Genomic DNA, 14,955 nt, shown 5'->3' on the forward strand with positions numbered 1-14,955 from the left:
GGGGATGCCTCCCTTTCCTGCTTCTTGGAGAGGCAAAGAAGATGCCTAGTGATCAAAAAGCCTAACATATCCCACAAACAGCCCTTCTGCAAGTAGTCTAGGCTGAGGACCTGGACACAAGTGTTTGACGACCCCAAAGTCCTGGCACATAAATTCACCACTGGATGCTGACAGCATCAGCTGCAACTCAGCAGCTGCGCTGCCCTCCTCACAGCAGACAGAATAATGACCCAGTCTGGCAAACATGTGGCTCAAAACACCTCTGGTCACATGAGTCAGATGTGTGATTTATTCAATGCCCAAGGCCAGTATCTTCTCCGAACATCTCTGTGTCTTTCCCTTCCCATTTTGCATTTCTCTTTCCAACACTGACCAATTCCGATGAAGTTAAATAAATACAGAATTACAAAACTGCATTCCCTCCTGTTTCTCCTCTGTTTTCAAGTAACTGTTTAACCTGAACAGTATGATACAGAAAAAGGAAAGCTGCAAGCAGCAGCATTATGTTATCTTTTGTGCAGCATTATGTTATCTTTCCTATTGTCACCAAATTCCTCCTTTTCATTCCACCTATAGCACACTGCTTGGAAAATGACTGGTAACAAGGAAACAAGATCTCTTCCCTCCCACACAGAACCAGTCTGTAATCACCACTCTTCTCATTTTCCTTATAAGCTATACTCCTTTCCCCCACCTGTCTTGCAGTTTCTTTGTAGGTTGTAAAATCTTTGATACAGGGAGTAAAGCTGTGTGGGAATTCACAAAGTCTTAATCAGCTCTGAGGTGCTCCACCCATGCAAATAAATGAATACTGAATCAAGGGATGTAGAGGGGAAGGAACATCCATGTGATTTAACATTTTGTTTCCTCTTTTGGCAACTGTATATATTGCTACATCCCTATGAAGGAAACTACATTCAATACATCTGGGAACTTGGGTTATAGAGAATTTCCTGGATCTACAGTGCAGTAAATTGTCTACAGTACAAGAAAATACTTCTGTATGTATTTAAAACCAAGATCAATTATTATGAAGAGGCATCTTCACAATGGGACTTGGAAAACTAACTACATAAAATACATCACTACTGATCCTCCAATACAATCATTTGCATCCATGACTCTGAAGCTACAGATTAGAAGCTCTTCTATAGCTTTCCTATGTATTTTTGTCCTTTGAGAAAAATCCATCCCATTTGTCATAATAATACAAAAAAGCTATACTTCTTGATATTCATAACTCCTGATAATCTGCAAAGAGACCTAGATCTTTCTCAACTGACTTCCTCCCACAACTTAAACATCCTAGTAGCTGCAGAGTGCATCTTGCATGTGTGCCATGCCATACTTGTAGATCAGACAGTCCACGTTTTCTGCCCAAGTGTCTTTAGTCAGCTTCAAGGTCTTTCCAAGGAAACAAGAGTCCCCTATCCTGTAATCTTCTCCAAACTCCTGGGTCATGATCAGCACTCACCTGTGCATGTTTCCATTGGTGGTGAAGGACTGTCCACATACTGAACATTTATAAGGCCTTTCACCTGAGTGCACCAGCATGTGGCGATCAAGGGAGCTCGCTGAGCTCAGAGACTTTCCACAGATGCTGCAGGAATGGTCTGTTCCTCCAGTGTCAGTGTTATGCTAGAGAAAGCAATGATTTTTTTTCATTGAGTGTCCCTTTTGACGTGCCAGTCAAAAATATTAGTGAAACCTATGAACATCTTAAAAGCAGCTTTACAGAGCCACTCAGCATCATACCTTATGTTAAGGTGTGCCCTGTATATATTGCCCTCCTCCCCAGCCCTCCCCCCTCAACTCCACCCCCACCCTTCATTTTAACTCCTTAATGCTCCAGCACAAGTAGCCATTTCATACAGCCTGCACTGCCTGCCACTAGCAGCATTTCTGCTGGGTGTGCAGCAGAAGAGGACAGAAAGGGACTCAGCAACAACCCATCAGACAAATGGTACCTTGGGATGCTTTAAGCTGTGCAGTGGTTTGGGGCTGAGTGAGCGGTAAGAGGGAGAACAGAAAGGTGATGTAATGACAAACTTCCTGGCAGAAGGGAGACATTTAAAAAATAGGGCCATTAGCTACTGTGCTGTATGTACCACTCTTACTGCAACTGGAGACTTGAGATTTCTTCATAGACAAAAAAACCCCACCAACGCAGGAAAGTAATAAAAAAATTAAGTAACATTTGCAGTACAGCAGGGAAAACTGAAGTAATAAGTATCTAGTGGACTCATAGTGTTGAACCACAACCTTAGCATCCAGAGCAGAACCTTCTGACACAAAAAAGGCCCAACCTCCTTATAAAGTATACATATAATTCAAGAGGAGCAAGAAGAGGCCTGAAGCTGACAAAAAAAGTGCATTGTTCATCCAAAAAGTATATTTTTAAGTCTGCCTCCCAAAAATTATATACCCTGTGAAGGACTGAGAAGGCTCTTCTGCATTGGCATGATTTACAAATCATGTCTTCCTGCTTCTTAATTTGCATGACCACTAAAGGGTTCTGTATTCAAACAGGATAAGAAAACAGGACTTAAGCCTCATGTTCAAGTGGTTTTCTGGATCCTTGGGATACCTTAAGCTATACAGAACAGGACATACATCCTTGTTTGAACCACTGTGGGGGCAGGGACACACACACACACTTAATAAAAAGTAAGAAATCAAGAGCCAAGACTCTGCATACCTGACGAATGTGCATAGTTAGCTGGTGCTGTGTAGTGCAAATCTTTTCACACAGAGGACAAGTATAGGAAGACTTCTCTTCTTTTGTTTCCTGTGTACAAAACAAAACAAAAGGAAAAATCTGAATGAATATTGATATAAAAGAACTCCAAAGGTGTTACTGCTGGGGATGGAAAAAATAGAATCCATCCTAAGTACAAAAGGCCACTGCTAACAGAACAACTTGCACATATACACGTACCATCCTGATAGATCCCTCAGGGCAGTTTCAGAAACTTCTGAATTTACAAATAGGGGCCATTTCAACTACTGCAGAAGTACAGCAGCTGTTTTAACAGCACTCGGATACTCAGCAGTAGCAGTTTTGGACAGGAAGTGGAGGCAATCATTGTGACCAGCTAAAACTGACAGGAGGAATTTAGGTGAGCACAAAGTAATTACTGGAACACCACCAGAATATGTAGGCAAATGCCACTCATCTTCTCCAAAAGATCTTTAATAAGCACAAGCCATTGGGACTTCAGGTTTTCCACCCTGTCTTGATGTCAAGGCACTAGCTCAGTGCCCTTTTCTAGGAGCTGTATGTTCTGGGCTGACTCAGAAGGAAGAGCAGCATTGTGAATCACCAGCACCATTTCCCTTAGCATCCTGTGTTTCTCCTGGAAGCATCCCATCCAGGCACACCAGCCAGGCCCAACCCTTCTGAAGCTTGCAAGATCTGATGAGATCATAGCGAGAAAGAGGTGACAATGCAGGAGTGTACGTGACTCAAAAGGAACACATTATGAACCTGGTTATTCTCCACCCAGGTGAGAATCAGGAGTAACCATGGTCAAACCACGAGCACAAACAATGAAGCTGACCAGAGAGCTCTGCCTGATTTAAGTACACCCTTGAGACACTGAGCAAAGCCACCACTCTTTCAGCCAAGGATGAAACGGCACTCTTGCAGGAACCAAAAATATTAGCCTTAATTGTCTGCATGAATGGCTACTGCATGACATTAAGGATATTTTCACCACCTCACTAAGAAGCCAGATGCAGCGTCTACACCAGCACCTGTATATTACAAGGAAGATGGTCTGGCTCTGAAGATTAAACCTCATTTTCTGTAGTATGATGCAAATCTTCATCAACTAGATAGATTCACCACCTACATTTCTGGTTGCAACGGAGTACAAAAACCAACTCTGCATGACCGATGGGAAAGTCTAGTATTTATGGCAAAAGGACATGTTATACTGAACCTCTTTGCTGGCTATTTTAAGTATCATTAGTAAAATAATGAAAACTAACAAAAAATAAAAGCTACCCGCAGTAGCCCTTCAGCTGGTAGAAAGTTGATGGATATGAGTGTATTCATGCCTTTCCTCTCTCTGTACAGCTCTTTTCCCCCACTGCCATCCCAAAAGACCTCAACAACAACCATTTCCACACTGTCAGATACAAGCATTTGTGGAGAGCACTGAGAATGACTAACCCAAGCCTCTGTGACAAACTCTGGCATGTTAGGAGGAAAGGTGCTGACAAAGTGTTAGAAAAGGCTCAGTAAATATTCCTTCCTACAAGACTTTGGGAACCATCCTGGAGAGTCTCTTAGTAAAAATAGAACAAGGTATTTTCAAAAATAGGGCCATGACAATTTTCTATTAAGTTCAGTGACCTGTGGATTTGGATGAAGAGCTACATTCCCATCCCCCGAAAATTAAAACACATTATTTGAGTGTCCCCCCTGCCCTAATACACAAACATACAATTGGCACACGTGCTTTCCATCCTTCTTATACAACTTTAGTTCTACTATATGTGATCTGTGAAGTAATGCTCAGCTCCAATTATACTGCAACTCTGTTAATGTTGGCCCAGGACAGAGAACAAATACACTGTGCTGTGAGGAAAAATCCCCGTGGCTGTGCTGACAGTTTAGACAGTGTTTAATCCCCAGGGTATTTCTGTGAAATTATCAACCTCCTCCTTTTTTTTGCCTCCCCCTCCTTTAAATGAGTGCTGCAGTTCTACATGATGCACTTGATATTTTCAAGGCCTGCTTCCTAGACTGCCGGCTCTTCGAATCAGCAAATTAGAAGAAGATAGAGTAATTACTGGTTCACCTTGAAGCAAAGATCAGAAACACACTATAGCTCAGCCAGAACTGATTAGTATTGAATCTGGGGTTTATTATTAACTAAAACCCAAACTTTTTCCAGTGGTCACACAGGGTACCTGCCACATACCGTAACACAGCTCAAGCAAATCCAGAGTATCTGCAACAGCAGTGCTCTTGACTGACCCAATCCAAACCAAAAAACATTAGCATCCCTTCTGTATAAGGACCCCCAGTCACAAATTTAAAACATAGCACTCAGCTACCCCACATGAGCCAGGCTGGTGAAAACACACTTCCTGAGCTAAAAGATAAAAGCAGCAGCTAATTTGTCAGCTACTCTTGCTTTAGTAAGTCAACCTGGCACTGCATTCAACTGATGGCAAATGCTTTTGGAGTTGTGCATTAGGTCTATTTGTTTTTCTTCAGCTCAAAGAAACACCTTTGTTACACTTTTTTATTTTCTTCAAGAGCAAAGCAAATGAGAAGTAAAATGCAGGTTGATGTAAGAACATGTTTATTAGACTATGTGTAGACTAGAGCCAAGATAAAGTCAGCATTATAAGAGAACCATAGACTTCGGGACAAAGGTTCAGGGCAAAAGCTTTTGCTGCCAACTCATGGGAAACAGCAGTCAGACCCAGAAAACTAGCTAACTGCTATTATCCTTGAAATTATAGTAAGGGGCACATTCTGACCAGGATCTGAGATCTGTGCACTGCTGCATACTGCAACAATTCAGTGCTTTCCTTCTGCTATGCTGAAAGTGGACATTTCCTGTATTACAAGTTGCTAAACAGATCGATCCCACTAAATATTTCACATCTCACTCCTGTTTTCTCAGTAATGCAGCCATTTGCCCCTCCAGTGATAAGGCTCTTTCAGCCTAAAAACAAATAGGCTATTTACTATGTTTTCAATGTATTTGTTTATTTTTATGCTGTTAAGAATCCCTCTTAATCCTGTCACATTTACTCTCCAGCTTCCTTTGATTCGATGCCCATCGAAATATCAGGTGGAATAAAGGTCACTAGCGTTAATAACCTTCCCTGAAGCCAAGCCACATGGTGTACCAGAGGACAGCTGTGTAATAGCACTGCCACCGAGACTAGTCTGAACTCCAGTGCCTCACTTCACATGATGAAATCAAGGAACCAGGGCAGCCCTTGAGTGGGAATACTGCAAATAAATTTTAAAGCCAAGTGCTAGATAATACAAACCCACACACACAGTTGCCCATATACTGCCCAGGCTCTTCATCTACTAATGCTGATTTACAACTAATGGCTTTTAACTTCTTTCAAGCAAAAAAAACCAAGAAAACTCATAAGTCTGTCAACTGGGCAGCTACTCGGCAAGCTATTAATAAACTACTATAGGAACATCACATGAGTCATGCCTTTCAACATTTCTGGTCCCCGTTTCACCCTAATTCTTTTACAACTTCTCTGTGCTTTACTGCAAGCTCTAAAGTCAAATGGACAGAGGGTTTTGGGGTATTTCTTGATGTTCTGCAGCACCTTCATTGATAAGGACTCAAACAAAATAAGAAAAACATATATAAATAGTCACAGCTTTCACCACTATGACTCTCTCCTTTCACTTGTTGGGATCAATATTGCTATCAACTTGTGCCATCAACTGGTAAATGGCAAAAAACCTGACAAAAGCTTCACTACATTTGCTCTGCAAGATTTGTACAAAGCATTCTGCAATAGTTCTTCATACTTCTGCTAACAATTAAGTAAGGGGTCTTTGCACTACATGTGTAAACTGAACATTCTGATGGATATCTCACTCTAGTACCACCTTTAACCTTAAATTACTTGAATCTTCCCCAGGGACAGCTGCACACCTCACGAGGGGTCCCACATGACAGCTGAGCCGAGTCCTTTGCCACACCACTCTGCTCCCTTCTAACCTATTTCTTTTCTCCTAGTTTCATGAAATGAACTGGTCCCCCACCAGATTAGGCAAATGCAAGAGTTTGGAGAAAGGGTACAGAGGGGAAGAAGTGGCAATTCTTAAGTGGTTTTGTCACTGCTAGTAGCATCTGCTAGACCAGATCACCATTACATAACATCAGAACTCATGCTCAAATGTTTACACATTAATCCAAACAAGTGGACCCCTTCGATTCCTAGTTTTCTAAAGTTATGTTCTGGAGAGCCACCAGAAATCATAACACAGAGGAGCAATGGCAGAAGCAAGAGATACCCACTGAGGGAAAAGAAGGCGAAACAATCAAAGAAACATAAATATGTCTTATAATTTCTCATGCAGCTGCTTGTCTCCCCTTCAACCTCCCTGAATTTGGGTTTACATGCCTGGTTCCTCCTGCCAATCCGATTTGGTGCAGGTGACTTTGAGGGGGATTTGACATTTTGAGAGCTCCCGCCATTTTCAGCAATCTTCCCCACATTCATCACTGCTGACATCATGGCGTCAATGGAGGACAAGTCTGCTCCGTCCAAACTGTTTGGTGAACTTGGTGATGCCTTGTAGCTCTTTAAGCTTTCCAGCTGCTTCTCTGGAATTAAAAACAAAAACACATATAGGAGTTGCTAGGTCATTTGAAAAAAAAAACCCGCAACAAACAAACCAAAACCCCACAGTATTTTCAGTAGCCTGTAATTCACAAAATACTCCACTGGATCATAATGGAGAACAGGCAACAATCCATAATAATTGGAAACCTTGTAACAGCAAAAGCTTCTCATATAGGAACCCAAAGGACAAGGTGTACATTTCTTCTCATAGGACAGTCATGTTATCTTCATTTTCAACCTTAATTCAGTATGGGTCTTATAGAGTGATTTACCTTAAACTCTCTTGCTGTAAAATGGTTTTTTTTGTGGTACTTTGCGATCACCAGGAACTAGTAGAGCAGTACTGATGAATGCACGCTCTGGCAAGCATAATCATTCAAGCAAGCACATGTTTTGAGTAGAAATGCACAATTAAGACATTAGTAACACAGTGAAACCGTACTGAGTTCTCTTTCTAGCATAGCTCAAGCCAATTCAAGCTCAATTCTGTATTTGGAATAAGCTAAATTAGCAAAAATACAACCAAAAATAAACCTCAGGTCCCCCCAGATGCCTCTTTACTGCCACAGCTGGCACCTATGTAATTACATTTCTTTGTGATCTACCAAGCCACATTAGTACATGGAGCATACATGTTACATCCATGACTAATGCCACAGCTAAAGCTGTTCAGATTCATATTTCTCCATCACATTCTGTTGTTTGTAGCAGGGATGCTCCTGTCTGAAATAACAATTTCAAAAAACACCTAAAATCTCATATCTGGTTTATCAACATATAGACACATCAAACACACAGGTAAGGCCTTCTGATTTCCTCTTTACAAGTTTGAAAAGGAAAATGCTTTCAAACTAAACACTCCTTTTCCCCAAAAGAAGTCCCCCAAACAAAAAGGAATACCCTGCAAAGTCTATTGCTCTCTCATCTCTGATGGAGAGCACAGAATCTTAATGTGTGTTGTGAGAAAGTCACTGTAACACAAGAGGATATGAGGATGAACATGGAGGAACATGTTTGTCTGTGAACATTTGATCTCTGTATAATACTGTATTTGGAAGATAAGTTTGAGCATTCTAAACAGGTGTTTTTTTGAGGCTAAGTAATGTGGTGCCAACTTACTGGGAGCCAAGAAAATCTTAGTTTGGAAGCCTGCAGTGGTGGCTGAATATATATGTGCTCATGCGTCTGCTGAACCTATTTTATACCTTTCAGAGAGATAAAGGTTAGGGATGGGGGAAGAAATGTATACACAGTACTTCTGCTCAATGTATATTACACTCTTCATACACATAATGGGTACGGACAGGTAAGAAATGTTTCTGAAAGCCCAAATCAATGCCCTAATTTATCCAGTCACACAGAACTAGCCAAACCAGTTACCTTCATTTTTATCCCCTGATTGACTGTGGCTCTCTTTTTGGTTGCTGGTCTCCTCACTTAGTGTAATATGTATAGTAGCGTCTGGTTCTTCAGCCTCTTCTTCAGCAGCACCCTCTAGCACTACGTGGGGGAAAACGGGAGAAGAGAAATGGAGTAAGTTTTTCTGGAAGCCATTTCAGGAAAGTAAGACTACAGCCCATTAGTTTGAGGGTTCGCCTGACTGGTACATAGGTCTGATGACAGAAGCATGTAAACAGAACCAGTGCATCCAAGCGCCCGCTCCCACAAGTGGCTGGTCACTAGGCTGGGAGATGCTGCTGCTTCTGCCAGTGGTGAAATCTGGGCAAACAGAAAGAGGAAACCCTTACTGGCTTTGTCCCCAGTCCTCAGCCAGCTAAAAAATAAGAGGAAGGAGAGAAAAGAGCAGGCTAGCACATCACTAGCGCTTATGACATCTGGTTAAAAAGTCAGGATACTATTCTGCAGCTAAAGAATGTAAGTAATTAAACTTCATACGTATGCCCCCCGCCCTTCTCTTCTTGGAGGATTAACATTTACTCCGATATATGAATTCATGGTGAATTTTCTTTTTTTCCTTCTAGCAGTGGTGAAAGGACTACTGGGGTTTCTGGGACTATTTGGCACATTCCTAACACCCAATGCCCAAGGTTTTCAGATGAGTTGAAGACATAAGCAACCATCGTGTTTGCTGACAGAATTTCTCCACACCCCTTCCTGAAACCACAAACTTGTGCTATCGTTAGGGTTTCAGGAAGGATGCTTGTTCTGGTTGGAAAATGACAAGGCAGTTAAACATAATTTTTAGAGGTGACAGGGAATGATTGATGCGTGAGAAAGAGAGGAGTTCTCTGCCTGTGGCACCCACAGTGATAGCCTCTGCAAAAGGTCATTCGTAATATGGAAAACAACTGATAGACCCATTTTTAATAATTTAAATGTATATAATTTTAATTTATAACCTTACAAGCAAAACAGTTATTTCATTATGGAAATGAACATGCTGTGGACATTTCATTATCTCAGATTTCCAAAGTGCATCCAGCAGATTTAACACAGGTCCTCCTTTTTTCAGAAAGCACAGACCATGAGCCTCGAACTGCAGTTAGCTCAACAGGGTTTCTCCTTTTTAAAACATATTCTCAAGGATGATATCCAAATCAGTCACATAACAGATCTTCAAATGCTGTTTGAACAGCATTTGTAACTAATAAGTGACTATGGTATAATAACTACTGATGCTCTGGAGCACACAAGAGGCGAACAAAGAGAAAGGGCCTGGTTTCTGTGACTACCACTTATGTCAAGCAGTTCCTCATTTCACCCAATGCCAGAAAAACCAGCAGATTCAAGTTTCCTATGTTTAACTGCCGACCTTCATAGCAGCACAGAGATGATGTGACATAGCGAGTGGTGTAGTCTAGAGATAAAACTTACGACCCAACTAAGTCCAGTGCCTAAGGCTCTGGCTAACATCAACTTCTTAACAAACACCATTTTAAATCTGTATCTTCAAAAACAGACAGACAATTTTTACACTACCCTGAACAATTCCAGGTAACTCTTCCCTACTCCTTTTTGTACATTGCTGCTAAGCAAAACACTAGTGTTCCCTGCAAGACTGGGATTTCTTAATGCAAGGTGAAGCCAAGCACCCATTCTTCTGTATTTTCTTCAGTAAAGATGGGAGCTGTTGTTTGTTTTTTTTTTATCTGTATTTTGAGTCTTTAACTGTTATAACTTGGCTGTTATCTTTTTTAAAGTTCCATCTCATTCAAAAACACCACAGTAATTTCTTCTCCCTCCACTCCATGTGATAGCTGACTTGATTTGTAGTAGAATAAGCATAAAAGAGTTATTTTCAAGATTGGCCTAAATCTTCTAAGTTGCCTGCTGTATCTGCTTAGTATCACCAAAAATAAGGAACATTTTAAGTTGGACCGGTTTAAATTATTTGGAGGGATTTCTGTTAAAACAATTAAAATAAGTGCTTTAGTCCTTAAAATCCCAAGCAAACAAAACAACTCTTCCTTCCAAAGCAAATCTATTAATTCCTCTTTCAGTCAATACCTAGGACACTAATGTGACCACTGATTCAGTCCGGAAAAAGTCTATCTGTTGTGTAACTGCGAACACTCCTGTGTCAGCCAAGGTAACTTTAAGACTGCTGAGGAGTTTCCCAGAGAACTAGAGTTAGGATTCCTAGTGCTGCTTTTAGCAACAGGGGAAACGTGAAACGTTCATCACAAAGAGAAGAGGCAGGCATATATCCACACACTAACAAATCTACCTCCTGGTTTTGCAACACCTGCCAACTTGCTCTCTGTTCTTCTTTCAGGAGGGAAACTATTTATTATGCCATTACAGCCTTTCATAATTTCTCTGGACCAACAGCTATTTTAATTCTGAATTGAAACATCTTCCTGCTAATGCAAACAAAGATGTATAGTCACAGATCTTGTTTTTAGAACTGTTTTCTGTACATTAAAAAGTTCCTATTTGGAAGCAGTCAAAAGATCACAACCTAATTTCTGCAAAAATAGGTATTATTGCTGCATGCTTTTATTTACATATGTTTTCCACTCTTGAATGAAGCAAAAATGCACCATTGAAACACAAGACGACTGTATGAGCAAGCCACACTGATTTTAGAAGCTTAACTTTCTATTTGCAATAGGATATAGAAACAATAAGAATACTGGGCCAAATCACTCCTTCCTGTGGGAAAACCCGTGGCAGAGCGCCTTTAGGCAGGAACATACTGCAAGAATTCTCTTGCAGCTTTTTTTATTTTGCCTTTTTTTTTTCCCTTGCATCACTGAGGATGAGGAAGTGAAGGTTTTTTCCCACAGCACCTATGAAACTCAGGGAATCAGACAAGCAGCAACCCGCATGGATGAACTATGCCAGGCTGCCTTCAGGAGACTTCTCAGATCACACCCCAAACACCCCTGCTTGGAGGTCGTGCTGATGGAACCTTCTTCCTCCCTTTCCCCAAAAGAAAACAAAGAACTCCAGGAAAGAGGACAAACAGGAAATAGGATGGCAAACAGTGCAGCCTCAGGTTGCATTCAACATCAGACCAAAGCCTCTAGGAAATAGGGAAGCCTTCTACTTTGAAGAAACCCCCCAGTGCCACAGTCATTCTCTGTGAGAAGGACAAAAAAGAGAGAGCAAGCAACATTAACACATGTGAGAGGGAAAAGAAAACAAAACAAACAATGCAGCAGCCCTCTTTGTATAGCCACATGAAGAGACCTGGCTCTTCTGCAGGAACATGTCCCCTCCACTTGATAATGTTGCTGAAACCATGAAACTGGGGCAACTTTGATCCCACACAGAAACCCGAGGGGCCTTTAGCCCTTGCTTCTGACAAAGGCCCATCCCTGATGCCCTACATAATCAGCTAATGGGAGAGTCACTAAGAAAGCAGAGAGCTAAAAAAACCAGAAAAAAGCCTTGTTGCTTCCCATTCAGTCTGTACAGGAAGACACTTGCTAGACCTATTTCCTCCTTTGGGATAAAGTGTGACTCCGCTGCATGTTAAAGCTGAAACCATCAACAGTTACTTTGCCCCTCTGCTTATGTGTATTTATTTGTATTTAATTTTTCTTGTTCTAAGACCATTCCCAACAGTTAACAGCTGCTTCTCCTTCTGGTGAAGAGCATCATGGATGAAGCAAAAAGAAGAACATGGGCCACAGGGGAAGGAAGAAGAAAGGAGAAGAAATCATGAGTCTTCAGAGTCACAGTCACTTGACTTGCTATTGAGAGGCTGCTACACCAGCACAGAGTGGCATGTCCCAGCCCCTGGGAGCTGGTACTAGTCTCTGCTCCAGTTTGTTCCACTGTCTTTGCACATAAACTCTCCCTTTGGAATAGATAGGAAGAAACACACAATGCAGGCAAGGAGGGGGGAAACCTGGTGGCTAGCACAAAGCTGCTCATTGTTCTGCCTTCTGAAAAAAAAACACATTAACGTTAAAGTAGAAGCCATGCACTAATTGGGCCAGGGAAAGATTAACACTCTCAGCCAAATACTTTTATTGGTTTCATTAAACATGCCGTAGTACGTAGTGGAGAACGTGGGTGGGGAGGGGAAACAAATGAGTTTTAGTAATGTGCACCCCAACACACATGTACCTCAAAACCACTTTTACCTGTAAGGTCCCAACAGGAATCCTGAGCCTTCATCATCTCCATCTTAGTAACACTATTAGCTTATTCAAAGCTTTCCCACTGTTTTTTCTAAGTGGTAGAAAAAACCCCAAGGATCATTTAAATGAAGGCCAGACCTTCTAGCATATACATTTAGGCAAGAACAGAACTTCAAAGAGGGCTATCACATTTGAATAAACAAAAGTTTACTGTTTACCCTTGAAATCATAGCACCTAAGAATTGTGCACAACGCTCCTGTTTCTGATGCACCGGTCTCCTAACAAGTTCCTACACAAAGCACCAAATTTTACTCCCAGAGCACATGGTGATACTACTCCCAAGCACAAAAAAAAATCACTCCCACCCTGAGAGATGCACACAATCACCTGCACTACATTTTGAATGTGATTTTGCATTAAAGCTGGCAGGAAGGAAAGGAGGGTGAAAAGATGTTGTATACGAAGAAAAAAGGGTTAACACTATTCAAAGCCACTGCCTCAAGGCAAAGGAAAAAAGTTTCCCCGCCTGACCTTTTAAATACCAACTCTGCCCTTGCTACTGAAGTGTTGGTGCTGACTTGGCATCCCAGTGTAGAGAATGATACTGGCAGCATCACCTCACTGCCACCACTGCTGGAGTGCCAGTACAAAGCAGCCTATAGGGAAAGGAAGACAAGCATAAAAAAGAAATAGAGTGACACGGGAGTATCTGGTGGTCATTCTTTCACCTAGCATTCAGTAAAAACTAAGAGTGTTACACCAAAGGTTTTGAACTTGTACCTGTAACTAATGTTTTCCTCTCAGAAAAAACAAAACCAAACATACCAAATCCTCAAAGACAAAAAGAAAAAGGATCCAAATCTCTTGGAAGGTACTCTCTAAACACTAAAAGACAGAAAGCACCTTCCTTCTGCTATCAACTTTTTGAGCTATTAGCAATACAATTGTTTTACCTATGTTAGCACATGTATACTACTTTGCTTCCTGAAATAACCCTTCAAATCCACAACATCCCTGTGCCTATTCTTACTTAAAGCATAGACAGACAGATATGCCCAGACACAGAATAAACAAGTGAAGCACATGCTCATGGCCATGCCTTAAAACTGAGCTAGGGACCACCTTCTGTTTTGAGGGAACACCAACAAGATGATCCCTGTATATCCCTATTATTTTGTACACTGTTGCTGCAACACCCAACAGTTAGGCTAAATTTTAAATATTCAACCAGATGTATTCCTCTTGTTTTATTCCCCTGCACGCATGATGGGATGTTCATGTGCTTTTGGTTTTTATGTATGTTTGGAAGTCACCTTCTGATGACTTATGGACCTCTAATGGGCCTCAAGACTTTGGCTTAGATATAACCAAAAGCATCTCTCCCTAAAGCATTCCAGAATCTGAACTTAGCTACTGCCTTAAGTAAATGACAACTATGAATCACCATGATACTCCAGTATTTAACACACGGAAAACAAGGAAGTTACATTAATGTAACAGTGAGATGCCATACCAGGAAAGCAGGGGTTTCCTGGATGAAATTCACCTATGTGGTCCAACTAGTTTAGAGCAATGCACAGAGACACCAGGCAGCCTTAACATAAAATGCATGTGTACATATCTCCTTGGTCCTGAAGTCTACTGGTTAACTTAAACAGGGGACCCACGTTTGCTCCTTTTGCAAGTGCTGTGTGAACAGTCTTCACACAGGAGCCTGTGGTCTTGGCTAGCCTAGATAGGAGAACTGAGGCACATGCTGCTCCAGCATCCAGAGTGAAAGCAGCCCTCAGGCCCCTGACAGGAAAGCCCAGGTCTCTGCCAGCATGCTCAGTAGGCAACTCAGAGAGTGTGATCCCAGCCTGCTCCGAGCTCCTGACCAGAGCTGCCATGCATGAGGACGGCAGAGCCACACGAAAGGCATGGCACTGTAAGAGCTGCAATAACCTGAGGCCTCATTTAGGCTCAACAGCTGCTGATGAGTTTTGAGATTTTCTAATGCCTTAGCCTTCCTTCCCTGCCCTGAACAAAGAAGTATCTATGATCTGTTCC

At 41.6% G+C, this 14,955-nt stretch overlaps 1 protein-coding gene across 7 annotated transcripts in view; it reads right to left on the reverse strand.

Annotated features, from left to right (window-relative positions):
* RREB1 (ras responsive element binding protein 1) overlaps positions 1–14,955 on the reverse strand; it is a 121,489-nt gene that overhangs the window by 55,859 nt on the left and 50,675 nt on the right. For all 7 annotated transcript variants that reach the window (XM_051612417.1, XM_051612418.1, XM_051612421.1 and 4 more), the window contains 4 exons: positions 8,731–8,850; positions 7,129–7,331; positions 2,699–2,788; positions 1,475–1,638 (listed from right to left, as the gene is read on the reverse strand). In XM_051612417.1, coding sequence (XP_051468377.1) covers positions 1,475–1,638; positions 2,699–2,788; positions 7,129–7,331; positions 8,731–8,850 — 577 coding nt within the window. The remainder of the gene's footprint in view (positions 1–1,474; positions 1,639–2,698; positions 2,789–7,128; positions 7,332–8,730; positions 8,851–14,955) is intronic.

Source organism: Apus apus, chromosome 2, assembly GCF_020740795.1.
Source record: "Apus apus isolate bApuApu2 chromosome 2, bApuApu2.pri.cur, whole genome shotgun sequence".
Lineage (NCBI taxonomy): Eukaryota > Metazoa > Chordata > Aves > Apodiformes > Apodidae > Apus > Apus apus.